Consider the following 26,891-nt stretch of genomic DNA (forward strand, 5'->3'; position numbering starts at 1 on the left):
GTGGTCGTGCAGGGCTGGGACGGCACATCGGGAAAAGTAGTGGCGACTGGGAACTGAGTAGCGCGGGGCCGCCGCCTCCATGATACTTTTGAAGGACTCAGTTTCCACAACCCTATACGGCAGCATCTCAAGGCTGATGAATTTTGCTATGCGGACGGTTAACGTTTGAGCGTGCGGGTGCGTGGCGGCGTACTTGCGCTTGCGCTCGAACACTTGCGCAAGCGACGGCTGAACGGTGCGCTGAACTACACTGCTGGATGGGGCCGAGGACAGCGGAGATGAGGGTGTGGGTGCAGGCCATGAGGCGGTAGTGCCTGTGTCCTGAGAGGGGGGTTGCATCTCAGTGGCAGGTTGGGGCACAGGGGGAGAGGCAGGGGTGCAAACCGGAGGCGGTGAACGGCCTTCGTCCCACCTTGTGGGGTGCTTGGCCATCATATGTCTGCGCATGGTGGTGGTGGTGAGGCTGTTGGTGTTGGCTCCCCGGCTGAGCTTTGCGCAACAAAGGTTGCACACCACTGTTCGTCGGTCGTCAGGCGTCTCTGTGAAAAACTGCCAGACCTTAGAGCACCTCGGCCTCTGCAGGGTGGCATGGCGCGAGTGGGCGCTTTGGGAAACACTTGGTGGATTATTCGGTCTGGCCCTGCCTCTACCCCTGGACACCGCACTGCCTCTTGCAACCTGCCCTGCTGATGCCCTTGACTCCCCCTCTGAAGACCTGTCCTCCTGAGTAAGCGTTGCACACCAGGTGGGGTCAGTCACCTCATCGTCCTGCTGCTCTTCCTCCGAATCCTCTGTGCGCTGCTCCCTTGGACTTACTGCCCTTACTACTACCTCACTGCAAGACAACTGTGTCTGATCGTCATCATCCTCCTCACCCACAGAAAGTTGTTGAGACAGTTGGCGGAAGTCCCCAGCCTCTTCCCTCGGACCCCGGGAACTTTCGAATGGTTGGGCATCAGTGACGATAAACTCCTCTGGTGGGAGAGGAACCGCTGCTGCCCAATCTAAGCAGGGGCCCGAGAACAGTTCCTGGGAGTGTTCCCGCTCCTGAGCAGGTGTCATTGTAGTGGAGTGAGGAGGCTGGGAGGAAGGAGGAGCAGCAGACAGAGGATTCGGATTTGCAGCAGTGGACGGCGCAGAACTGCGTGTTGACGATAGGTTGCTCGAAGCACTTTCTGCCATCCTGGACAGGACCTGCTCACACTGCTCATTTTCTAATAACCGTCTCCCGCGTGGACCCATTAATTGGGCGATGAATGTGGGGACGCCAGAAACGTGCCTCTCTCCTAATCGCGCAGCAGTCGGCTGCGACACACCGGGATCAGGAGCTCGGGCTGTGCCCACACCCTGACTTGGCCCTCCGCGTCCTCGGCCGCGTCCACGTCCTCTAGGCCTACCCCTACCCCTCAGCATGCTGTATTACCAGTGATTTGATTTAACAGGCAGGAAATAAATTGGCGCAAGACTGCAGGCCAAATATAATTTTTGCCCTTTTGGGAAAACGAAAGGCCCCACTGCCTCTAGTGAATGAATAATCTAAGTTTAATAACTGTGCTGTGTCCCTGCTTATGTGTCACAGAACGTGAGGGTAGCAGAGTTATTATAACTCTGGCAGAGCAAGTATTTTTTTTCCCAATTAAGGAAAGCAAATGGCGAAGCCAGCAGTAAAGCGTAGCTGGGTGCGTATGATTTAGCAATGTTTTTCACGCAGCTCACACGTGTCCACAGGCGTTAGGACGGACAGAGGCTGGACAAATAGATTTGTTTTCAGTTTTTTCCCACCAAAAGGCAGCACTGCGTATATTCTATGAACATGAGAAGTTTAATAACTGTGCTGTGTCCCTGCTTATGTGTCACAGAACGTGAGGGTAGCAGAGTTATTATAACTCTGGCAGAGCAGGTATTTTTTTTCCCAATTAAGGAAAGCAAATGGCGAAGCCAGCAGTAAAGCGTAGCTGGGTGCGTATGATTTAGCAATGTTTTTCACGCAGCTCACACGTGTCCACAGGCGTTAGGACGGACAGAGGCTGGACAAATAGATTTGTTTCCACTTGTTTTTCCACCAAAAGGCAGCACTGCGTATATTCTATGAATAATAACTGTGTTGTGGCCCTGTCTATACAATTCTTTCCCTGCAGTATCAATGGAGGGTGGAATGCTCTGCAGAGGCGATTTTGAGAAGCCCAAAAAAAATGCAGCACAGCTAACAGCAGCCTGGACAGTACTGCACACGGATAAATATGGCCCTAGAAAGGACCGTTGAGGTTCTTGAAGGCTACACTCACTCCTAACACTCTCCCTGCCTATGCAGCACTTCTGTCCCTAATGCCAGGTGCAACGCTCTGCAGAGCCGATTTTGAGAAAAAAAAAAATTCCACTGCTAACAGCAGCCAACACACAGCTATCAGTGGCCCTAATAAGGACCTTTGGGGGGTCTTGAAGCCTACACTAACTACCAATTCTTTCCCTACAGCAGCTCCGGTATAAACAGCACTGTCCCTCATCTAACTCACACCGCATCTGAGGCGAGCCGCGGGAGGGGCCGACTTTTATATTAGGCGAACACCTGATCTCGCCAGCCACTCACAGCAGGGGGGTGGTATAGGGCTTAAACGTTGCAGGGGGAAGTTGTAATGCCTTCCCTGTCTTTCAATTGGCCAGAAAAGCGCGCTAACGTCTCAGGGAAGGAAGTGAAAGTAACCAGAACACCGCATGGTGTTCGTTACGAATAACGAACATCCCGAACACCCTAATATTCGCACGAATATCAAGCTCGGACGAACGCGTTCGCTCATCTCTAATAATGATGTAAACTAATGCCTTTTGGCCGTAATGAGGACATTAGTTTGGCAGTTTGAGTTGTAGAAATGAATAGCATTATCGATGAGCGAACGTACTTGTCCGAGCTTGATGCTCGCTCGAGTATTAGGGTACTCGAGACGCTTGTTACTCGAGACGAGCACCACGTGGTACTCGAGTTAATTCCATTTCCTTCCCTGCATGTTTTGCGCCATTTTCTGGCCAATAGACATGCAGGGAAGGCATTACACTTTCCTCCTGTGACGTGCCAGCCCTATCCCACCCCCCTGCAGTGAGTAGCTGGTGAGATCAAGTGACCGCCGAGTATATAAGGCAGCCCCGCCCGCTGCTCGCCTCAGACACACGCTGGCAGAGATTAGGGAGGGTGCTGCTGGTGCTATAGTGAGAGTGTTGGCGTCTTCAAAAACCCCAACGGTCCTTCTTAGGGCCACATCTGACCGTGTGCATTACTGTTGTGGCTGCTAGGAGCAGTTTTGTTCCAATTTTTTCTTTTTCATCTTGGGCTCTGCAGACTATTGCGTTCTCAGTCTGCAGCCAATTATACAGAGTATAGGGGCAGTACTGGTGAGGCAGGGACAGTGCTAGTGTAGAATCCTGTCAACAAGTACCCCAAAAAAGCTCCTTCTTAGGGCTACCTGTGACCGTGTGCATTACTGTTGTGGCAGCTGGGAGTTGTAGTGGCTCACTATTAGCCAGCTTGGCCTTTCTGCAGGCAAGCGTATAATTTTTTTCGGCCTACAGTGTGCTTTACAGTACCGCTATCAGCCTCCAAGTGCAGGCCAATAATTGCCTAATTTTTTAAAACACTCTGTGTCTGCTGTATTCTAAATACACCATGCTGAGGGGTAGGGGTAGGCCTAGAGGACGTGGCCGTGGATGCGGGCGAGGACGCGGAGGTCCAAGTGAGGGTGTGGGCACAGGCCGAGTTCCTGGTCCAGGTCAATCGCAGCCGGCTGCTGCGGGATTAGGAGAGAGGCAAGTTTCTGGGGTCCCCAGCTTCATATCACAATTTATGGGTCCACGTGGTAGACCTTTATTACAAAATGAGCAGTGTGAGCAGGTCCTGTCGTGGATGGCAGACAATGCATCCAGCAATCTATTGACCACCCAGTCTTCTACACCGTCCACTGCTGCAACTCTGAATCCTCTCGCTACTGCTCCTCCTTCCTCCCAGCCTCCTCACTCCATGAAAATGACATATTCTGATGAGCAGGCAGACTCCCAGGAACTGTTCTCGGGTCCCTGCCTTGATTGGGAAAAAATGGTTCCTCTCCCACCTGAGGAGTTTGTCGTGACCGATGCCCAACCTTTGGAAAGCTCCCGGGGTCCGGGTGATGAGGCCGGAGACTTCCGGCAACTGTCTCAAGAGCTTTCAGTGGGTGAGGAGGTCGATGATGATGAGACACAGTTGTCTATCAGTAAGGTAGTAGTAAGGGCAGTAAGTCCGAGGGAGGAGCGCACAGAGGATTCGGAGGAAGAGCTGCTGGACGATGAGGTGACTGACCCCACATGGTTCGCTAAGCCAACTGAGGACCGGTCTTCAGAGGGGGAGGCAAGTGCAGCAGCAGGACAGGTTGAAAGAGGCAGTGGGGTGGCCAGGGGTAGAGGCAGGGCCAGAGCGAAGACTCCCCCAACTGACTCCCAAAGCACCCCCTCGCGCCAAGCCACCCTGCAGAGGCCTAGGTGTTCAAAGGTGTGGATGTTTTTCAGTGAGAGCGCGGACAACCGACGAACAGTGGTGTGCAACTTGTGTCACGCAAATATCAGCCGGGGAGCCACCAGTACCAGCCTCACCACCACCAGCATGCGCAGGCATATGATGGCCAAGCATCCCACAAGGTGGGATGAAGGCCGTTCACCGCCTGCGGGTCGCACCACTGCCTCTCCCCCTGTGCCCCAACCTGCCACTCAGATCCAACCCCCCTCTCAGGACACAGGCACGAGCGCCTCGCCGCCTGCACCCACACCCTCACCTCCGCTGTCCTCGGCCCCATCCAGCAATGTCTCTCAGCGCAGCGTCCAGCTGTCGCTAGCGCAAGCGTTGGAGCACAAGCGCAAATACGCCGCCACGCACCCGCAGGCTCAAGCAATAAATGTGCACATTGCCAAATTAATCAGCCTGGAAATGCTGCCGTACAGGCTTGTGGAAACAGAGGCTTTCAAAAACATGATGGTGGCGGTCCCACGCTACTCGGTCCCCAGTCGCCACTATTTCTCCCGGTGTGCCGTCCCAGCCCTACACCAGCACATCTACCGCAACTTCAATCGTGCCCTCACCAACGTGGTTACTGGGAAGGTCCACTTAACCACGGACATGTGGACAAGTACCGGCGGGCAGGTCCACTATATCTCCCTGACAGCACATTGGGTGAATTTGGTGGAGGCTGGGACCGAGTCAAAGCCAGGGACCGCACACGTCCTACCCACACCCAGAATAGCGGGTCCTTCCCCGGTCTGGTATCAGCGGCGGTCTATGCCACCTCCTCTAAACCCTCCCCCTTCTCCTCCTACGCAACCTCTACCTCTCAGTTAAGAAATGTGAGCAGCGCGTCGCCAGCAATCGGTGTGGCACGGCGCGGTAGCACAGCGGAGGGCAAGCTTCAGCAGGCCGTGCTGAAACTACTCGGCCTAGGTGACAAGAGGCACACGGCCCCCGAGCTGTTGCAGGGTCTGACTGAGCAGACCGACCTCTGGCTTTCACCGCTGAGCCTGCAACTGGGCATGGTCATGTGTGACAACGGCCGTAACCTGGTGGTGGCTCTGCAGCTCAGCAGCGTCACACACATGCCATGCCTGGCCCACATCTTCAATCTGGTGGTTCAGCGGTTTCTGAAAAACTACCCGCACTTGTCAGACCTGCTCGGCAAAGTGCGCTGCATCTGCGCACATTTCCGCAAGTCCACCATGGACGCTGCCACCCTAAGGACCCTGCAACATCGGTTTTATCTGCCAGAGCACCGGCTGCTGTGCAACGTGCCCACACGGTGGATTTCTACGCTCTACATGTTGGCCAGGCTCTATGAGCAGTGTATAGCAATAGTGGAATACTAACTCCAACATGGGCGGCATAGTGGGAGTCAGCCTCCCCAATTCTTTACCAAGGAGTGGGCCTGGATGGCAGACATCTGACAGGTCCTCAGAAACTTTGAGGAGTCTACCCAGATGGTGATCGGCGATGCTGCAATCATTAGCGTCACCGTTCCTCTGCTATGCCTGCTGAGAAGTTCACTGCAAAGCATAAAGGGTGACGCTTTGCGGTCGGAACAGGAGACGGGGGAAGAGACTATGTCGCTTGATAGTCAGAGCACCCTCATGTCTATATTTCAGCACGTTTCGGAGGAGGAGGAGGAGAAGGGGGAGAAGCAGGAGGGGGAGGGGGAAGAGACAGCTGGGCCCACTGCAGAGGGTACCCATGCTGCTTGCCTCCCATCCATTCAGCGTGTATGGCCTGTGGACGAGGAGGAGGAGGATCTTGAAAGTGATCTTCCTAGTGAGGACAGCAATGTGTTGTGTACTGGTGCCCTGGCACACATGGCTGACTTCATGTTAGGCTGCCTTTCTCGTGACCCTCACGTTAGACGCATTCTGGCCACTACGGATTACTTGGTGTACACCCTTCTCGACCCCCTGGTATAAGGAGAACCTTTCCACTTTCATTCCCGAAGAGGAAAGGGGTTCGAGAGTGATGCAATACCACAGGGCCCTGGTGGACAAACTGATGGTAAACTTCGCATCCGACAGCGGCAGAAGGCGCAGTTCCAAGCGCCAGGTAGCAGGGGAGGTGCGGAGATCAGGCAGCATGTTCAGCGCAGGCAGGGGAACACTGTCCAAGGCCTTTGCCAGCTTTATGGCTCCCCAGCAACACTGCATCACCACTCCCCAGTCAAGGCTGAGTCGGAGGGAGCACTGTAAAAAAATGGTGAGGGAGTGCGGAGCCGATCGTACCACCATCCTCTGTGATGCCTCAGCTCCAAACAACTATTGGGTATCAAAGCTGGACACGTGGCACGAACTTGCGCTGTATGCCCTGGAGGTGCTTGCTTGCCCTGCCGCTAGCGTCTTGTCAGAGAGGGTGTTTAGTGCAGCTGGGGGAATCATCACGGGCAAGCGTACCCGCCTGTCAACTGCCAGTGCCGACATGCTTACAATTATAAAGATGAACAAAGCCTGGATTTCCCCAGTCTTCTCTTCTCCACCAGCAGAGAGCAGCGGAACCTAAAGAATCTTTTCGCTGCAACCGCACATAAAAGCACTCTTCTCTATCACCGTGAAAATGGGCCATTTATCTTTGTCAATCTGTCTCTGACATTAGTCCTCCTCCTGCTACTCCTCCTCAAGAAACAACATGTCATCGCGCTGAACGGCCAATTTTTCTGCGGCCCAAAAAGCTCATTTACATCTACCAATTTTTTATTTTTTTTTTCAAACTTTCAAAAGTATTGAGACTGTAACATGAACCAATTTTTTCAACAGGGCTGCCTCCAGGCTCTGTTACAAATTAAGCAACAGTGAGCTGTATCTTTAAAAAAATGTTAATGGGTTTCACCTGCCCTCTCGGTTGATAAATTTTTCAGAGGTACACTTGTACTCTTGGTACACTAATTTTTGGGGCCCACGCCTACACTCTTATCCAACTAATTTTTCTGGCATTCACCTACGCTCATGGTTGGCCTCAGAGGTTGGCCTATACCATTACTACAAAAATTTTACTGGGGTCTGCCTATATTGCTGCCACTTACATGTTACAGGGGTCTGCCTATACTGCTGCCACTTGAATGTTACAGGAGTCTGCCTATACTTCTGCTACAAGAATGTTACTGGGGTCTGCCTATACTTCTGCCACGTAAATGTTACAGGGGGTATGCATATACTGCTGCTACACAAATGTTACAGGGGTCTGGCAATACTGCAGCTACATAAATGTTACAGGGGTCTGCCTATACTGCTGCTAATGAAATGTTACTGGGGTCTGTCCATACTGTTACTAGGACATGGCGTGTGGGCCGCAGCCAACATGTATTTCCTCTAACGTAACCGCAGCTATCCGGGGCACAGAAATGGGATTTATTAATATTCCTCCTAGCCACCCATGCTGCGGGTGCACACAGACTTCCCACAGCGTAGTTGTACCTGCCTGTGACTATGAAAAAAGGCCAGACTGACTAGGGCATGCAGTGTGGGCCGAAGCCAACCTGTATTTGATCTCACGTTAGCTCAGCTATCCGGGGGAACTGCAATGGGATTTATTAATGTACCGTCAGCGGCTTCCTGGGACCCACCCACGCTGTGGGTCCACACAGACTTCCCATAGCGGAGTTGTACCTGCCTGTGACTATTTAAAAAACCCAGTCTGACTCGGGCATGCAGTGTGGGCCGAAGCCAACCTGTATTTTATCTCACGTTACCTCAGCTATCCAGTGCACTGAAATGGGATTTAATAATGTACCGTTGGTGGGTTCCAGGCAGCCACCCATGCTGTGGGTGCACACAGACTTCCCATAGCGGAGTTGTACCTGCCTGTGACTAAGAAAAAAGGCCAGACTGACTAGGGCATGCAGTGTGGGCCGAAGCCAACCTGTATTTGATCACATGTTTGCTCAGTTATCCGGGGCACTGCAATGGGATTTATTAAAGTACCATGGGTGGGTTCCAGGCAGCCACCCATGCTGAGGGTGCACACAGACTTCCCATAGCGGAGTTGTGCCTGCCTGTGACTATGAAAAAAGGCCAGACTGACTAGGGCATACAGTGTGGGTCGAAGCCAACCTGTATTTGATCTCACGTTAGCTCAGCTATCCAGGGCACTGCAATGGGATTTATTAATATACCGTCGGTGGCTTCCTGAGACCCACCCATGCTGTGGGTCCACACAGACTTCCCATAGCAGAGTTGTACCTGCCTGTGACTAATAAAAAAACCAAGTCTGACTCGGGCATACAGTTTGGGCCGAAGCCAACCTATATTTTATCTTCCGTTACCACAGCTATCCAGGGCACTGCAATGGGATTTATTAATGTACCATCGGTGGGTTCCTGGGAGCCACCCATGCTGTGGGTGCACACACACTTCCCATAGCGGAGTTGTACCTGCCTGTGACTATGAAAAAATGCCAGACTGAGTAGGGCATGCAGTGTAGGTCGAAGCCAACCTGCATTTGATCTCACAATAGCTCAGCTATCCGGGGGACTGCAATGGGATTTATTAATGTACCGTCGGTGGCTTTCTGGGACCCACCCATGCTGTGGGTCCACACAGACTTCCCATAGCGGAGTTGTACCTGCCTGTGACTATGAAAAAAGGCCAGACTGACTAGGGCATGCAGTTTGGGCCGAAGCCAACCTGTATTTGATCTCACGTTAGCTCACCTATCCGGGGCACTGCAATGGGATTTATTAATGTACCGTCGGTGGGTTCCAGGGAGCCACCTATGCTGTGGGTGCACACAGAATTCCCATAGTGGAGTTGTACCTGCCTGTGACTAAGAAAAAAGGCCAGACTGAGTAGGGCATGCAGTGTGGGCTGAAGCCAACCTGTATTTTATCTCACGTTAGCTCAGCTATCCAGGGCACTGCAATGGGATTTATTAATATACCGTCGGTGGCTTCCTGAGACCCACCCATGCTGTGGGTCCACACAGACTTCCCATAGCAGAGTTGTACCTGCCTGTGACTATTAAAAAAAAACGAGTCTTACTCGGGCATGCAGTGTGGGCCGAAGCCAACCTGTATTTTATCTTCCGTTACCACAGCTATCCAGGCCACTGCGATGGGATTTATTAATGTACCATCGGTGGGTTCCTGGGAGCCACCCATGCTGTGGGTGCACACAGACATCCCATAGCGGAGTTGTACCTGCCTGTGACTATGAAAAAAGGCCAGACTGACTAGGGCATGCAGTGTGGGCCGAAGCCAACCTGTATTTGATCACAGGTTTGCTCAGCTATCCGGGGCACTGCAATGGGATTTATTAATGTAGCATTGGTGGGTTTCATGGAGCCACCCATGCTGTGGATGCACACAAACGTCCCATAGCGGAGTTGTACCTGTCTGTGACCATGAAAAAATGCCAGACTGACTAGGGCATGCAGTGTGGTTCAAAGCCAACCTGCATTTGATCTCACGTTAGCTCAGCTATCCGGGGCACTGCAATGGGATTTATTAATGTACCGTCGGTGGGTTCCAGGGAGCCACCTATGCTGTGGGTGCACACAGACTTCCCATAGCGCAGTTGTACCTGCCTGGCACTATGAAAAAAACCCAGACTGACTAGGGCATGCAGTGTAGGCAGAAGCCAACCTGTATTTCATCTCACGTTAGCTCAGCTATCCGGGGCACTGCAATTAGATTTATTTATGTACAGTCGGTGGCTTCCCGAGACCCACCCATGCTGTGGGTGCACACAGACTTCCCATATCGGAGTAGTACCTGCCTGTGACTATGAAAAAAGGCCAGGCTGACTAGGGCATGCAGTGTGGGCCGAAGCCAACCTGTGTTTGATCTCATGTTAGCTCGGCTATCCGGGGCACTGCAATGGGATTTATTAATGTACCGTCGGTGGGTTCCAGGGAGCCACCTATGCTGTGGGTGCACACAGAATTACCATAGTGGAGTTGTACCTGCCTGTGACTAAGAAAAAAGGCCAGACTGACTAGGGCATGCAGTGTGGGCTGAAGCCAACCTGTATTTTATCTCACGTTAGCTCAGCTATCCAGGGCACTGCAATGGGATTTATTAATATACCGTCGGTGGCTTCCTGAGACCCACCCATGCTGTGGGTCCACACAGACTTCCAATAGCAGAGTTGTACCTGCCTGTGACTATTAAAAAAAAACGAGTCTTACTAGGGCATGCAGTGTGGGCCGAAGCCAACCTGTATTTTATCTTCCGTTACCACAGCTATCCAGGCCACTGCAATGGGATTTATTAATGTACCATCGGTGGGTTCCTGGGAGCCACCCATGCTGTGGGTGCACACAGACTTCCCATAGCGGAGTTGTACCTGCCTGTGACTATGAAAAAAGGCCAGACTGACTAGGGCATGCAGTGTGGGCCGAAGCCAACCTGTATTTGATCACAGGTTAGCTCAGCTATCCGGGGCACTGCAATGGGATTTATTAATGTACTGTCGGTGGCTTCCTGGGACCCACCCATGCTGTGGGTGCACACAGACTTCCCATAGCGGAGTTGTACCTGCCTGTGACTATGAAAAAAGGCCAGACTGACTAGGGCATGCAGTTTGGGCCAAAGCCAACCTGTATTTGATCTCACGTTAACTCAGCTATCCGGGGCACTGCAATGGGATTTTTTAATGTACCGTCGGTGGGTTCCAGGGAGCCACCTATGCTGTGGGTGCACACAGACTTCCCATAGTGGAATTGTACCTGCCTGTGACTAAGAAAAAAGGCCAGACTGACTAGGGCATGCAGTGTGGGCTGAAGCCAACCTGTATTTTATCTCACGTTAGCTCAGCTATCCAGGGCACTGCAATGGGATTTATTAATATACCGTCGGTGGCTTCCTGAGACCCACCCATGCAGTGGGTCCACACAGACTTCCCATAGTGGAGTTGTACCTGCCTGTGACTATGAAAAAAGGTCAGACTGACTAGGGCATGCAGTTTGGGCCGAAGCCAACCTGTATTTGATCTCACGTTAGCTCAGCTATCCGGGGCACTGCAATGGGATTTATTAATGTACCGTCAGTGGCTTTCTGGGACCCACCCATGCTGTGGGTGCACACAGACTTCCCATAGCGCAGTTGTACCTGCCTGGCACTATGAATAAAACCCAGACTGACTAAGGCATGCAGTGTGTGCAGAAGCCAACCTGTATTTCATCTCACGTTAGCTCAGCTATCCGGGGCACTGCAATTAGATTTTTTTATGTACAGTCGGTGGCTTCCTGAGACTCACCCATGCTGTGGGTGCCCACAGACTTCCCATATCGGAGTAGTACCTGCCTGTGACTATGAAAAAAGGCCAGGCTGACTAGGGCATGCAGTGTGGGCCGAAGCCAACCTGCATTTGATCTCACAATAGCTCAGCTATCCGGGGCACTGCAATGGGATTTATTAATGTACCGTCGGTGGCTTTCTGGGACCCACCCATGCTGTGGGTCCACACAGACTTCCTATAGCGGAGTTGTACCTGCCTGTGACTATGAAAAAAGGCCAGACTGACTAGGGCATGCAGTTTGGGCCGAAGCAAACCTGTATTTGATCTCACGTTAGCTCAGCTATCCGGGGCACTGCAATGGGATTTATTAATGTACTGTTGGTGGGTTCCAGGGAGCCACCTATGCTGTGGGTGCACACAGAATTACCATAGTGGAGTTGTACCTGCCTGTGACTAAGAAAAAAGGCCAGACTGACTAGGGCATGCAGTGTGGGCTGAAGCCAACCTGTATTTTATCTCACGTTAGCTCAGCTATCCAGGGCACTGCAATGAGATTTATTAATATACCGTCGGTGGCTTCCTGAGACCCACCCATGCTGTGGGTCCACACAGACTTCCCATAGCAGAGTTGTACCTGCCTGTGACTATTAAAAAAAACCGAGTCTTACTCGGGCATGCAGTGTGGGCCGAAGCCAACCTGTATTTTATCTTCCGTTACCACAGCTATCCAGGCCACTGCAATGGGATTTATTAATGTACCATTGGTGGGTTCCTGGGAGCCACCCATGCTGTGGGTGCACACAGACTTCCCATAGCGGAGTTGTACCTGCCTGTGACTATGAAAAACGGCCAGACTGACTAGGACATGCAGTGTGGGCCGAAGCCAACCTGTATTTAATCACAGGTTTGCTCAGCTATCCGGGGCACTGCAATGGGATTTATTAATGTTGCATTGGTGGGTTTCATGGAGCCACCCATGCTGTGGGTGCACATAAACTTCCCATAGCGGAGTTGTACCTGCCTGTGACTTTGAAAAAATGCCAGACTGACTAGGGCATGCAGTGTGGGTCAAAGCCAACCTGCATTTTATCTCACGTTAGCTCAGCTATCCGGGGGACTGCAATGGGATTTTTTAATGTACCGTCGGTGGCTTTCTGGGACCCACCCATGCTGTGGGTCCACACAGACTTCCCAAAGCGGAGTTGTACCTGCCTGTAACTATTAAAAGAAAAATAGTCTGACTCGGGCATGCAGTGTGGGCCGAAGCCAACCTGCATTTTATCTCACGTTACCTCAGCTATCCAGTGCACTGCAATGGGATTTATTAATGTACTGTCGGTGGCTTCCTGGGACCCACCCATGCTGTGGGTGCACACCGACTTCCCATAGCGGAGTTGTACCTGCCTGTGACTATTAAAAAACCCAGTCTGACTCGGGCATGCAGTGTCGGCCGAAGCCACCCTGTATTTTATCTCACGTTAGCTCAGCTATCTGGGACACTGCAATCGGATTTATTAATGTACCGTCGGTGGGTTCCTGGGACCCACTCATGCTGTGGGTGCACACAGACTTCCCATAGCGAAGTTGTACCTGCCTGTGACTATGAAAAAAGGCCAGACAAACTCGGGCATGCAGTGTGGGCCTAAGCCAACCTGTATTTTATCTCATGTTACCGCAGCTATCCGGGGGACTGCAATGGGATTTAATAATGTACCGTTGGTGGGTTCCAGGGAGCCACCTATGCTGTGGGTGCACACAGACTTCCCATAGCAGAGTTGTACCTGCCTGTGACTATGAAAAAAGGCCAGACTGACTAGGGCATGCAGTTTGGGCCGAAGCCAACCTGTATTTGATCTCACGTTAGCTCAGCTATCCGGGGCACTGCAATGGGATTTATTAATGTACCGTCGGTGGGTTCCAGGGAGCCACCTATGCTGTGGGTGCACACAGACTTCCCATAGTGGAGTTGTACCTGCCTGTGACTAAGAAAAAAGGCCAGGCTGACTAGGGCATGCAGTGTGGGCCGAAGCCAACCTGCATTTGATCTCACAATAGCTCAGCTATCCGGGGGACTGCAATGGGATTTATTAATGTACCGTCGGTGGCTTTCTGGGACCCACCCATGCTGTGGGTCCACACAGACTTCCTATAGCGGAGTTGTACCTGCCTGTGACTATGAAAAAAGGCCAGACTGACTAGGGCATGCAGTTTGGGCCGAAGCCAACCTGTATTTGATCTTACGTTAGCTCAGCTATCCGGGGCACTGCAATGGGATTTATTAATGTACTGTCGGTGGGTTCCAGGGAGCCACCTATGCTGTGGGTGCACACAGAATTACCATAGTGGAGTTGTACCTGCCTGTGACTAAGAAAAAAGGCCAGACTGACTAGGGCATGCAGTGTGGGCTGAAGCCAACCTGTATTTTATCTCACGTTAGCTCAGCTATCCAGGGCACTGCAATGAGATTTATTAATATACCGTCGGTGGCTTCCTGAGACCCACCCATGCTGTGGGTCCACACAGACTTCCCATAGCAGAGTTGTACCTGCCTGTGACTATTAAAAAAAACCGAGTCTTACTCGGGCATGCAGTGTGGGCCGAAGCCAACCTGTATTTTATCTTCCGTTACCACAGCTATCCAGGCCACTGCAATGGGATTTATTAATGTACCATCGGTGGGTTCCTGGGAGCCACCCATGCTGTGGGTGCACACAGACTTCCCATAGCGGAGTTGTACCTGCCTGTGACTATGAAAAACGGCCAGACTGACTAGGACATGCAGTGTGGGCCAAAGCCAACCTGTATTTAATCACAGGTTTGCTCAGCTATCCGGGGCACTGCAATGGGATTTATTAATGTACTGTCGGTGGCTTCCTGGGACCCACCCATGCTGTGGGTGCACACAGACTTCCCATAGCGGAGTTGTACCTGCCTGTGACTATGAAAAAAGGCCAGACTGACTAGGGCATGCAGTTTGGGCCGAAGCCAACCTGTATTTGATCTCACGTTAGCTCAGCTATCCGGGGCACTGCAATGGGATTTTTTAATGTACCGTCGGTGGGTTCCAGGGAGCCACCTATGCTGTGGGTGCACACAGACTTCCCATAGTGGAATTGTACCTGCCAGTGACTAAGAAAAAAGGCCAGACTGACTAGGGCATGCAGTGTGGGCTGAAGCCAACCTGTATTTTATCTCACGTTAGCTCAGCTATCCAGGGCACTGCAATGGGATTTATTAATATACCGTCGGTGGCTTCCTGAGACCCACCCATGCAGTGGGTCCACACAGACTTCCCATAGTGGAGTTGTACCTGCCTGTGACTATGAAAAAAGGTCAGACTGACTAGGGCATGCAGTTTGGGCCGAAGCCAACCTGTATTTGATCTCACGTTAGCTCAGCTATCCGGGGCACTGCAATGGGATTTATTAATGTACCGTCAGTGGCTTTCTGGGACCCACCCATGCTGTGGGTGCACACAGACTTCCCATAGCGCAGTTGTACCTGCCTGGCACTATGAATAAAACCCAGACTGACTAGGGCATGCAGTGTGTGCAGAAGCCAACCTGTATTTCATCTCACGTTAGCTCAGCTATCCGGGGCACTGCAATTAGATTTTTTTATGTACAGTCGGTGGCTTCCTGAGACCCACCCATGCTGTGGGTGCACACAGACTTCCCATATCGGAGTAGTACCTGCCTGTGACTATGAAAAAAGGCCAGGCTGACTAGGGCATGCAGTGTGGGCCGAAGCCAACCTGCATTTGATCTCACAATAGCTCAGCTATCCGGGGGACTGCAATGGGATTTATTAATGTACCGTCGGTGGCTTTCTGGGACCCACCCATGCTGTGGGTCCACACAGACTTCCTATAGCGGAGTTGTACCTGCCTGTGACTATGAAAAAAGGCCAGACTGACTAGGGCATGCAGTTTGGGCCGAAGCCAACCTGTATTTGATCTCACGTTAGCTCAGCTATCCGGGGCACTGCAATGGGATTTATTAATGTACTGTCGGTGGGTTCCAGGGAGCCACCTATGCTGTGGGTGCACACAGAATTACCATAGTGGAGTTGTACCTGCCTGTGACTAAGAAAAAAGGCCAGACTGACTAGGGCATGCAGTGTGGGCTGAAGCCAACCTGTATTTTATCTCACGTTAGCTCAGCTATCCAGGGCACTGCAATGAGATTTATTAATATACCGTCGGTGGCTTCCTGAGACCCACCCATGCTGTGGGTCCACACAGACTTCCCATAGCAGAGTTGTACCTGCCTGTGACTATTAAAAAAAACCGAGTCTTACTCGGGCATGCAGTGTGGGCCGAAGCCAACCTGTATTTTATCTTCCGTTACCACAGCTATCCAGGCCACTGCAATGGGATTTATTAATGTACCATCGGTGGGTTCCTGGGAGCCACCCATGCTGTGGGTGCACACAGACTTCCCATAGCGGAGTTGTACCTGCCTGTGACTATGAAAAACGGCCAGACTGACTAGGACATGCAGTGTGGGCCAAAGCCAACCTGTATTTAATCACAGGTTTGCTCAGCTATCCGGGGCACTGCAATGGGATTTATTAATGTACTGTCGGTGGCTTCCTGGGACCCACCCATGCTGTGGGTGCACACAGACTTCCCATAGCGGAGTTGTACCTGCCTGTGACTATGAAAAAAGGCCAGACTGACTAGGGCATGCAGTTTGGGCCGAAGCCAACCTGTATTTGATCTCACGTTAGCTCAGCTATCCGGGGCACTGCAATGGGATTTTTTAATGTACCGTCGGTGGGTTCCAGGGAGCCACCTATGCTGTGGGTGCACACAGACTTCCCATAGTGGAATTGTACCTGCCAGTGACTAAGAAAAAAGGCCAGACTGACTAGGGCATGCAGTGTGGGCTGAAGCCAACCTGTATTTTATCTCACGTTAGCTCAGCTATCCAGGGCACTGCAATGGGATTTATTAATATACCGTCGGTGGCTTCCTGAGACCCACCCATGCAGTGGGTCCACACAGACTTCCCATAGTGGAGTTGTACCTGCCTGTGACTATGAAAAAAGGTCAGACTGACTAGGGCATGCAGTTTGGGCCGAAGCCAACCTGTATTTGATCTCACGTTAGCTCAGCTATCCGGGGCACTGCAATGGGATTTATTAATGTACCGTCAGTGGCTTTCTGGGACCCACCCATGCTGTGGGTGCACACAGACTTCCCATAGCGCAGTTGTACCTGCCTGGCACTATGAATAAAACCCAGACTGACTAGGGCATGCAGTGTGTGCAGAAGCCAACCTGTATTTCATCTCACGTTAGCTCAGCTATCCGGGGCACTGCAATTAGATTTTTTTATGTACAGTCGGTGGCTTCCTGAGACCCACCCATGCTGTGGGTGCACACAGACTTCCCATATCGGAGTAGTACCTGCCTGTGACTATGAAAAAAGGCCAGGCTGACTAGGGCATGCAGTGTGGGCCGAAGCCAACCTGCATTTGATCTCACAATAGCTCAGCTATCCGGGGGACTGCAATGGGATTTATTAATGTACCGTCGGTGGCTTTCTGGGACCCACCCATGCTGTGGGTCCACACAGACTTCCTATAGCGGAGTTGTACCTGCCTGTGACTATGAAAAAAGGCCAGCTGACTAGGGCATGCAGTTTGGGCCGAAGCCAACCTGTATTTGATCTCACGTTAGCTCAGCTATCCGGGGCACTGCAATGGGATTTATTAATGTACTGTCGGTGGGTTCCAGGGAGCCACCTATGCTGTGGGTGCACACAGAATTACCATAGTGGAGTTGTACCTGCCTGTGACTAAGAAAAAAGGCCAGACTGACTAGGGCATGCAGTGTGGGCTGAAGCCAACCTGTATTTTATCTCACGTTAGCTCAGCTATCCAGGGCACTGCAATGAGATTTATTAATATACCGTCGGTGGCTTCCTGAGACCCACCCATGCTGTGGGTCCACACAGACTTCCCATAGCAGAGTTGTACCTGCCTGTGACTATTAAAAAAAACCGAGTCTTACTCGGGCATGCAGTGTGGGCCGAAGCCAACCTGTATTTTATCTTCCGTTACCACAGCTATCCAGGCCACTGCAATGGGATTTATTAATGTACCATTGGTGGGTTCCTGGGAGCCACCCATGCTGTGGGTGCACACAGACTTCCCATAGCGGAGTTGTACCTGCCTGTGACTATGAAAAACGGCCAGACTGACTAGGACATGCAGTGTGGGCCGAAGCCAACCTGTATTTAATCACAGGTTTGCTCAGCTATCCGGGGCACTGCAATGGGATTTATTAATGTAGCATTGGTGGGTTTCATGGAGCCACCCATGCTGTGGGTGCACATAAACTTCCCATAGCGGAGTTGTACCTGCCTGTGACTTTGAAAAAATGCCAGACTGACTAGGGCATGCAGTGTGGGTCAAAGCCAACCTGCATTTTATCTCACGTTAGCTCAGCTATCCGGGGGACTGCAATGGGATTTTTTAATGTACCGTCGGTGGCTTTCTGGGACCCACCCATGCTGTGGGTCCACACAGACTTCCCAAAGCGGAGTTGTACCTGCCTGTAACTATTAAAAGAAAAATAGTCTGACTCGGGCATGCAGTGTGGGCCGAAGCCAACCTGCATTTTATCTCACGTTACCTCAGCTATCCAGTGCACTGCAATGGGATTTATTAATGTACTGTCGGTGGCTTCCTGGGACCCACCCATGCTGTGGGTGCACACCGACTTCCCATAGCGGAGTTGTACCTGCCTGTGACTATTAAAAAACCCAGTCTGACTCGGGCATGCAGTGTCGGCCGAAGCCACCCTGTATTTTATCTCACGTTAGCTCAGCTATCTGGGACACTGCAATCGGATTTATTAATGTACCGTCGGTGGGTTCCTGGGACCCACTCATGCTGTGGGTGCACACAGACTTCCCATAGCGAAGTTGTACCTGCCTGTGACTATGAAAAAAGGCCAGACAAACTCGGGCATGCAGTGTGGGCCTAAGCCAACCTGTATTTTATCTCATGTTACCGCAGCTATCCGGGGGACTGCAATGGGATTTAATAATGTACCGTTGGTGGGTTCCAGGGACCCACCTATGCTGTGGGTGCACACAGACTTCCCATAGCAGAGTTGTACCTGCCTGTGACTATGAAAAAAGGCCAGACTGACTAGGGCATGCAGTTTGGGCCGAAGCCAACCTGTATTTGATCTCACGTTAGCTCAGCTATCCGGGGCACTGCAATGGGATTTATTAATGTACCGTCGGTGGGTTCCAGGGAGCCACCTATGCTGTGGGTGCACACAGACTTCCCATAGTGGAGTTGTACCTGCCTGTGACTAAGAAAAAAGGCCAGACTGACTAGGGCATGCAGTGTGGGCTGAAGCCAACCTGTATTTTATCTCACGTTAGCTCAGCTATCCAGGGCACTGCAATGGGATTTAGTAATATACCGTCGGGGGCTTCCTGAGACCCACCCATGCTGTGGGTCCACACAGACTTCCCATAGCAGAGTTGTACCTGCCTGTGACTATTAAAAAAAAACGAGTCTTACTAGGGCATGCAGTTTGGGCCGAAGCCAACCTGTATTTTATCTTCCGTTACCACAGCTATCCAGGCCACTGCAATGGGATTTATTAATGTACTGTCGGTGGCTTCCTGGGACCCACCCATGCTGTGGGTGCACACAGATTTCCCATAGCGGAGTTTTACCTGCCTGTGACTATGAAAAAAGGCCAGACTGACTAGGGCATGCAGTGTGGGCCGAAGACAAGCTGCATTTGATCTCACGTTAGCTCAGCTATCTGGGACACTGCAATCGGATTTATTAATGTACCGTCGGTGGGTTCCTGGGACCCACCCATGCTGTGGGTGCACACAGACTTCCCATAGCGGAGTTGTACGTGCCTGTGACTATGAAAAAAGGCCAGACAAACTCGGGCATGCAGTGTGGGCCTAAGCCAACCTGTATTTTATCTCATGTTATCGCAGCTATCCTGGGCACTGCAATGGGATTTATTAATGTACCGTCGGTAGCTTCCTGGGAGCCACCCATGCTGTGGGTCCACACAGACTTCCCATAGCGCAGTTGTACCTGCCTGGCACTATGAAAAAAACCCAGACTGACTAGGGCATGCAGTGTGTGCCGAAGCCAACCTGTATTTCATCTAACGTTAGCTCAGCTATCCGGGGCACTGCAATGGAATTTATTAATGTACCGTCGGTAGCTTCCTGGGACCCACCCATGCTGTGGGTCCACAAAGACTTCCCATAGCGCAGTTGTACCTGCCTGGCACTATGAAAAAAACCCAGACTGACTAGGGCATGCAGTGTGTGCCGAAGCCAACCTGTATTTCTTCTCACGTTAGCTCAGCTATCCTGGGCACTGCAATGGGGTTTATTAATATACCGTCGGTGGCTTTCTGGGACCCACCCATGCTGAGGGTCCAAACGGACTGCCCATAGCGGAGTTGTACCTACCTGTGACTATTAAAAAAAACAGTCTGACTCGGGCAAGCAGTATGGGCCGAAGCCAACCTGTATTTTATCTCACGTTACCTCAGCTATCCGGGGCACTGCAATGGGATTTATTAATGTACCGTCGGTGGGTTTCAGGGAGCCACCCATGCTGTGGGTGCACACAGACTTCCCATAGCGGAGTTTTACCTGCCTGTGACTATGAAAAAAGGCCAGACTGACTAGGGCATGCAGTGTGGGCCGAAGCCAACCTGTATTTGATCTCACGTTAGCTCAGCTATCTGGGGCACTGCAATGGGATTTATTTATGTACTGTCGGTGGGTTCCAGGGAGCCACCCATGCTGTGGGTGCACGCAGACTTCCCATAGCAGAGTTGTACTTGCCTGTGACTATGAAAAAAGGCCAGACTGACTAGGGCATGCAGTGTGGGCCGAAGCCAACCTGTATTTGATCTCACGTTAGCTCAGCTATCCGGGGCACTGCAATGGGATTTATTTTTGTACCGTCGGTGGCTTTCTGGGACCCACCCATGCTGTGGGTGCACACAGACTTCCCATAGAGGAGTTGTACCTGCCTGTGACTATGAAAAAAGGCCAGACTGACTAGGGCATGCAGTGTGGGCCGAAGCCAACCTGTACTTGATCTCACGTTAGCTCAGCTATCTGGGGCACTGCATTGGGACAAACAAGAGCAGCGATACAGCGCTAGTGAGACGTTCACAGCTACGCTAGCATTGGAGTCCGCTGTAGGCCCGTGATTGCTGAGGGTTTGTGCAGAGGCCTATGTCCTGGGTGCAGTGAAAGTCCGCTTCCTGCCTACGATTGCTGAAGCTGTTGGCCGAGGCCTATGTCCCGGGGGAACTGCAACTGTGCCAGGTTGGGGCTGTGCAACTTTTTTCTGGTTAATCCAGTCTTTGGAGCGGTGAAAGGAAAGGTAACTGATTTACTGAGTCCGTTGCAGATGAACTAGCATCGAAGTCCGCTTCATGCCTGCGTTTGCTGAGGGTGTGGGCTGAGGCCTATGTCCCGGGGGAAGTGCAAGTACGCCAGGTTGGGGCTGTGGAGCTTTTTCCTGCTAATCCAGTCATTGAAGCGGTGAAAGGAAAGCTAACTGCTTTAATGAGCCCGTCGCAGATGAACTAGCATCGAAGTCCGCTTCATGCCTACGATTGCTGAAGCTGTGGGTCGAGGCCTATTTCGTCGGCGTGGTGCAAGTCTGCCATGTTTGGCCGCTCTAAGTTTAATTATTGTTCATGTCTTGGGTTGCCTAGGACCCACCTATGCTGTTGGTGCACACTTAGTTCCCATCGCGGTGTATGACCTGTCTGGCACAAAGACACTGACTGACTTGGGTAGGGGGCAGAGTGCAAATGGCTTTCCCCTTGCGGTATCGATTGAGCTATGCGACACCTAAACATAATGAATACTGTGTGGGCACATGGATTCCCCATAGCTATGTAACTCATGCCCACGTTTACAGCTCCTGAGGGAGGTGGCACAGGATTGGAATGAAGATCGAATGTCAATTTCTCGTCGATTCTCTACAGCATTGTGGGCTATCGCCCCGCCCCTTTTAAGGAGGGTCGCTACCTGGCCCTGCCAACCCTCTGCAGTGTGTGCCTCCGGTTCCTCCTCATGGCAGACGCACTTATAAATAGACATGAGGCTGGTGTGGCTATGAGGCCAGCGTGTGGCATGAAGGCAGCTGAAGGCTGCGCAGGGACACTTTTGTGTGCGCTGAGGACGCAGGGTCGTGCAGGGGGGGGGGGGGGTTGGGCAGCATGTAACTCAGGAGAAGAGGCAGCGGTGTGACCCGCAGGCAGTGATTATGCTTGGTTGGAGGTAGTGTGGTGCTTAGCTAAGGTGTGCCTTGCTAATGAGGGTTTGTCCGAAGTAAAAATTGTTAGGCGGGGGCTCACTCTTGCCATTATTGTGGCTTAATAGTGAGACCTGGGAACCTGAGATGCAGCCCTGCATGTTGCCCCTCGCCTGCCCTATCCGTATCTGTCTTGTTTCCAGCACTTTCATAGGTTTTGAAGTTTTACACAAATGAAAACCTTAGCGAGCATCGGCGATATACAAAAATGCTCGAGTCGCCCATTGACTTCAATGGGGTTCGTTACTCGAAACGAACCCTCGAACATCGCGGAAAGCTCGACTCGAGCAACGAGCACCCGGGCATTTTGGTGCTCGCTCATCTCTAAATAGCATCTGTCAATACATAAGGTGGCCTTTCACTACTACACTTAGCACTCCCATGTTGTACCATTATCTCACCTGCTCCCGCTCACTGGTGATTGAAGCTAGGTCAGCCCCTTTCTTGAGACATGAATCTCTGGTATTTTCCCAAGTAGCTTTAACTACAGTAACATAGTAGCAACTGTCATCAAGCTTCTTCCATCTGTCCTCACAAGTCTTCTCTGAAAACCAAAATAAAATAAGATTTACATGCTGGAGGACATTGTTTTCCCTGCGCCATCCACGGCCCTCCCCTCCGGTCTAGAATAGTATTCAACCCATCCCAGTTACCTTCTAGGAAGGGTTTCTCACAAGCTGGAGCCACGGTAGCCATTTATCTTCAATTCTTGGAGAAGCCTTTTTACTCTACTGGACATTTATGTGTTTGTGTTTTCATATCACTGTTATTACCCTGCGCCTTTAAAGTTATCATCGTGTTTCTACTACTTACATTGGACATGTTAAACTGGCAAGGTTTTTGGTCATGTGTAAGAGAGGTATTCTGCATATCTTTCTTAGGTAACATTTTTTTAGTTTTTTAGGCTCAGAAATTATGAATTAAACAATTCCACAACTGTTCCCTGATGTCACTTCACTTGTTGACTTACCCTTTAATGACGTATGTAGATCATCCATAGCTGAAGAAAGGTTATGTACTGCAGGGAAAAATATTGTAGTTAGGATCTTATTGACATGAAGAGCATTGTGCAATGTTTGTACATTATTTAATGTGGTCCGAGGTCGGGTGTAACTATAGATGGTGTAGAAATTGTAAACCTGAGGTCTAAGGGGGCACAAAGTCTTCTGTACCACATAGAAAAACAGAAGTACTGTAAATGGTTTGTCACCAAGTGGATGTCCCAGTACAGGTTTTGCATTGGGGCCCCATTTGCTTCCAGGGTATGTTCTCATATATATTCACATTGGAAAGGCAGAATTTGGAGCATATTGGAAAGTTGATCCACTGCCAATAGGAAAGCTACAATGGAAGACCTTATTAAAGAGTTTCTCTTCTGGGAGATAAAGTTAGAACATCTACCAGTTTGGAGAATAAGTAAAGGTGGCCATATACATTAGATTTATGTCCCCTTCACACGGGCATATTTGCGTGTGCAATGCTTGGTGAATAGAATCCATTTATTTCAATGGGTTTGTTCACATTTCTCTTTTTTCCACGCGCAAAAAAAGGCAGTATGCTCCACTTTTGTGCCCGATGGAAGTACGAGGGGGTGCTGATAAATCTTTGACATTGTGTTCTTTTTTTGTTCCTATGGTAACGAATGTTACATCAAATGAAAGCCTTATGTGTCTAATATAGGTTTTGAAAATTTTGTGTTTGTAGTTTATGGCAACAGTGATCTCGGCACGCAGGAAAACAAAACGGCGGAGTCTAAGGTGATATTCACAGCAAATGAGAGCAGAGGAGTGATAAAATTCTTGTTTCTGCAAGGAAAGTCGGCGAAGGATATTCATGGTGATATGTCGCAGACGTCGGGGGATCAATGTCCTTCATATTCTACAGTTAAGAACTGGGTTGCCAAATTTAAAACGGGCCACTTCAGCACCAATGATGAGGAACATCCTGGATGACCGAGAGAGGTTGTTGTTCCGGAGATCGTCGATGCTGCGCACAACCTCATACTGGAGAATCGGCCAATGTCAGCTGCAGGAATAGCAGACATCATGGGGATTTCTGGTGAACGTTTGTGTCATTATCCATGAACATTTGGACATGAAGAAGCGATCTGCAAAGAGGGTCCCCAAATGTTTGACAACAGATCAGAGAAGCATGCAAGTGAAAACTTCCCGGTCCATTTGTCAGCGTTTCCGGACTGATAAGAACTTCCTGGATCGACTGGTCACTATGGATGAGACCTGGATTTATTTGTATGACCCTGAAACCAAGGAGCAGTCAAAAGAGTGGAGGCACAGTGGATCTCCTCGCCAAAAGAAGTTCAGCCACTAAGGTGATGGCGTCTGTGTTCAGCAGCCCCTCGTATATGGAGAGTGTGCAAATTTGCACGCAATATGCAAGAAGATGCGCAATATGCTGTGCAAATCCGTGGGAAAAGAGCACATGTGGTATTCATCAAACTAAACAGCCCTTTAAATCAAGGCTTGTTTGTCTGCCACACGTATATGAACATGCCCTGTATGCGCATAAAGTAAAGTAAAATACGCTGACATTCATGCAAAAGAGCCTCTTTCATAGAGGAAACACGTTGCACTGAAGCAAGCGCAACTGCATATACGCCCATGTTAAGCTGCCCTAAGGTTGGCCAAACCCAATCGACCATCTAATATGTTTTGGATGTTTGTTTCATGTTGGTTTGGCAGATGTATTGGGGAAAGATAAGAAAATTGAGCATACTGAATTGAACATGCCAGGTTCATTTCTTCTCATGATTCTGGCAGTAGCTTAATCGCCTCTCATTATTCATAATACATACATAATTGGCCAAACTACTACTCAGGGACTGACGGTGTGCAACAGGAATTAGAGCTTCAGGAAGATAATTTGCTTATTCCCTGTATATATTGGGAAGAGTAAAGAGCTGGTGAGAGTGGGATGATTGTTGGGTTTAGCAGGATCTAGCTACTTGAAGGACATTGCCACACCATGGGCCTCTCGGTGCGCAACGTTTTACACTTATTACTATCTTATAGGTTATGTATCATTACGGGAATTAGTGACTTTTAGAAGTTTGGAGGGGGACATCAACTGACCATGTGCATAGTAGCCATATGGTAAACTGCAAAGTATGCTATATGTTTATAGACCTGCCAGAGGAAAAGTCAAACTTCACCGGTCAAACATGCAAGCTTGTGCCTCTATTGGAAGAAAAGTTGAAAGCTCTTTAAGAGATAATAGCTACATTGAAATTCATTAAGGAAGATGAGGATTTTCTTGACAGAGCAGAAGTAATGTTGAAGTAAAATAAATTTTCCGTGTACCTACAGAAGCAGAGGAATGGAAGAATGTGACCCAAAGAAGCAGGAGTATCAGTTTCAAGATTCGAACTGAGGAACCTCCTGTACTCCAAGCAATAGCCCTTCTTATTAAGCCTTCAGCTCTTTGGACAGTCCACTTACATACCTGTTGCCTTGTTCCTAGATCCTGTTAACCTAGCCCATGTCTTAGCTATGCCCAGCTCTTGGTTAGACTTCCTATAAAAACCTTGTCCTGCTACTGCACTAGCACCTGGTAATAATCTTTATTTGTATAGCTCCAAGTTATTCTGCAGCACAAGATTAATCTGCTTCACGGCACAGTCTAATCCATCTCCACGTTGCCTGCTTCTCCGCTATTTCTGCAAGACCTACTGATATTGACTTCTGGCTTCCTCTCTGACTCCGTTACCTGCCTCATATCCTTGTACTGCCAACCGAGACTTCCCGTTGATTACTTCTGGCTTTCTCTCTGACGATGTTACCTGCCTCATCCATTTGTACTGCAACCGAGATTTCCCAATAACAACTCCTAGCTATCATGACTACTGACTTGCATGGCTACTTCACCCACAGCTCCTTTTCAGTGCCGGTAAGACGTTACAGTCAGGAGTCAGTTAGCAGCCATATTGCTCAGGTGCCGGTACCAGGCCTCTCACACAGGTGAACAATGAAGAGGTACATCTAGAAGTGACTTTGCCAGCAAAGAACAGTTTAGTAAGCACTCAGAATCCTCTTTTCGGATGGAGAAAAAGAAGTGCTATTGTGAGGTACATAAGGAAAGTGGTTGTTGTGGGGGATTCCCTATTGAGAGGAACAGAGACAGCTGTCTTCAGACCTGTCATAACCTTACAAGAGGTGTGCTATCTTCCAGATGCACAAATCAAAGATGTTTTTGATAGGCTATCAAGACTCGTCATTCTGCAGACAACTACCCTTTACTACTAATACATGTAGGGACTGTCTGCAGAGACTGTTAAGACCTTAGCAGGAGAGTGAAGGAACTAGGAGCACAGGTGGTCTTCTCTATTTCAGTGGAAAAAAAGAACAAAGACGAAAAATTCAGAAGCAAGGAGGGGAACAAGAGACACCGATCACAAACTAAAATGTTTTTACACAAACGCACAGAGCATGGGAAACAAACAAGTAGAATTGGATCTCCTAACACAGGAAGAGAAATATGATGACCTAGGCATCACTGAATCTTGGTGGAATAATACGCATGATTGGAATACAAGGGTTGGAGGATACAACTATTTACAAGAAACAGACCTAATAAAAGAGGAGGTATTGTGTTGTATGTTAGGAAAACATTAATCTCCACAGAGATTTAAGCTTCAGAGCATGGGAGTTCTGTAGAAACTATTTGGGTAAGAATACAAGGAGAGAACAACATAAAGGACACTATTGTAGGCATTTACTATAGGCCGCCTGGACAAGCAGAAGATATGGATGAACTTTCTACATCAGATGGTCAAGGTCTCAAAAAAGCATGACATAGTGATAATGGGAGATTTTACCG

General features: G+C 50.2%; 1 protein-coding gene across 3 annotated transcripts in view; it reads right to left on the reverse strand.

The window, feature by feature from the left end:
* Positions 1-26,891, reverse strand: part of LOC136610863 (hepatic lectin-like) — an 87,119-nt gene that overhangs the window by 13,256 nt on the left and 46,972 nt on the right. For all 3 annotated transcript variants that reach the window (XM_066590062.1, XM_066590063.1, XM_066590061.1), the window contains 2 exons: positions 23,029-23,076; positions 22,460-22,602 (listed from right to left, as the gene is read on the reverse strand). In XM_066590062.1, coding sequence (XP_066446159.1) covers positions 22,460-22,602; positions 23,029-23,076 — 191 coding nt within the window. The remainder of the gene's footprint in view (positions 1-22,459; positions 22,603-23,028; positions 23,077-26,891) is intronic.

Source organism: Eleutherodactylus coqui, chromosome 2 (genome assembly GCF_035609145.1).
Source record: "Eleutherodactylus coqui strain aEleCoq1 chromosome 2, aEleCoq1.hap1, whole genome shotgun sequence".
NCBI lineage: Eukaryota > Metazoa > Chordata > Amphibia > Anura > Eleutherodactylidae > Eleutherodactylus > Eleutherodactylus coqui.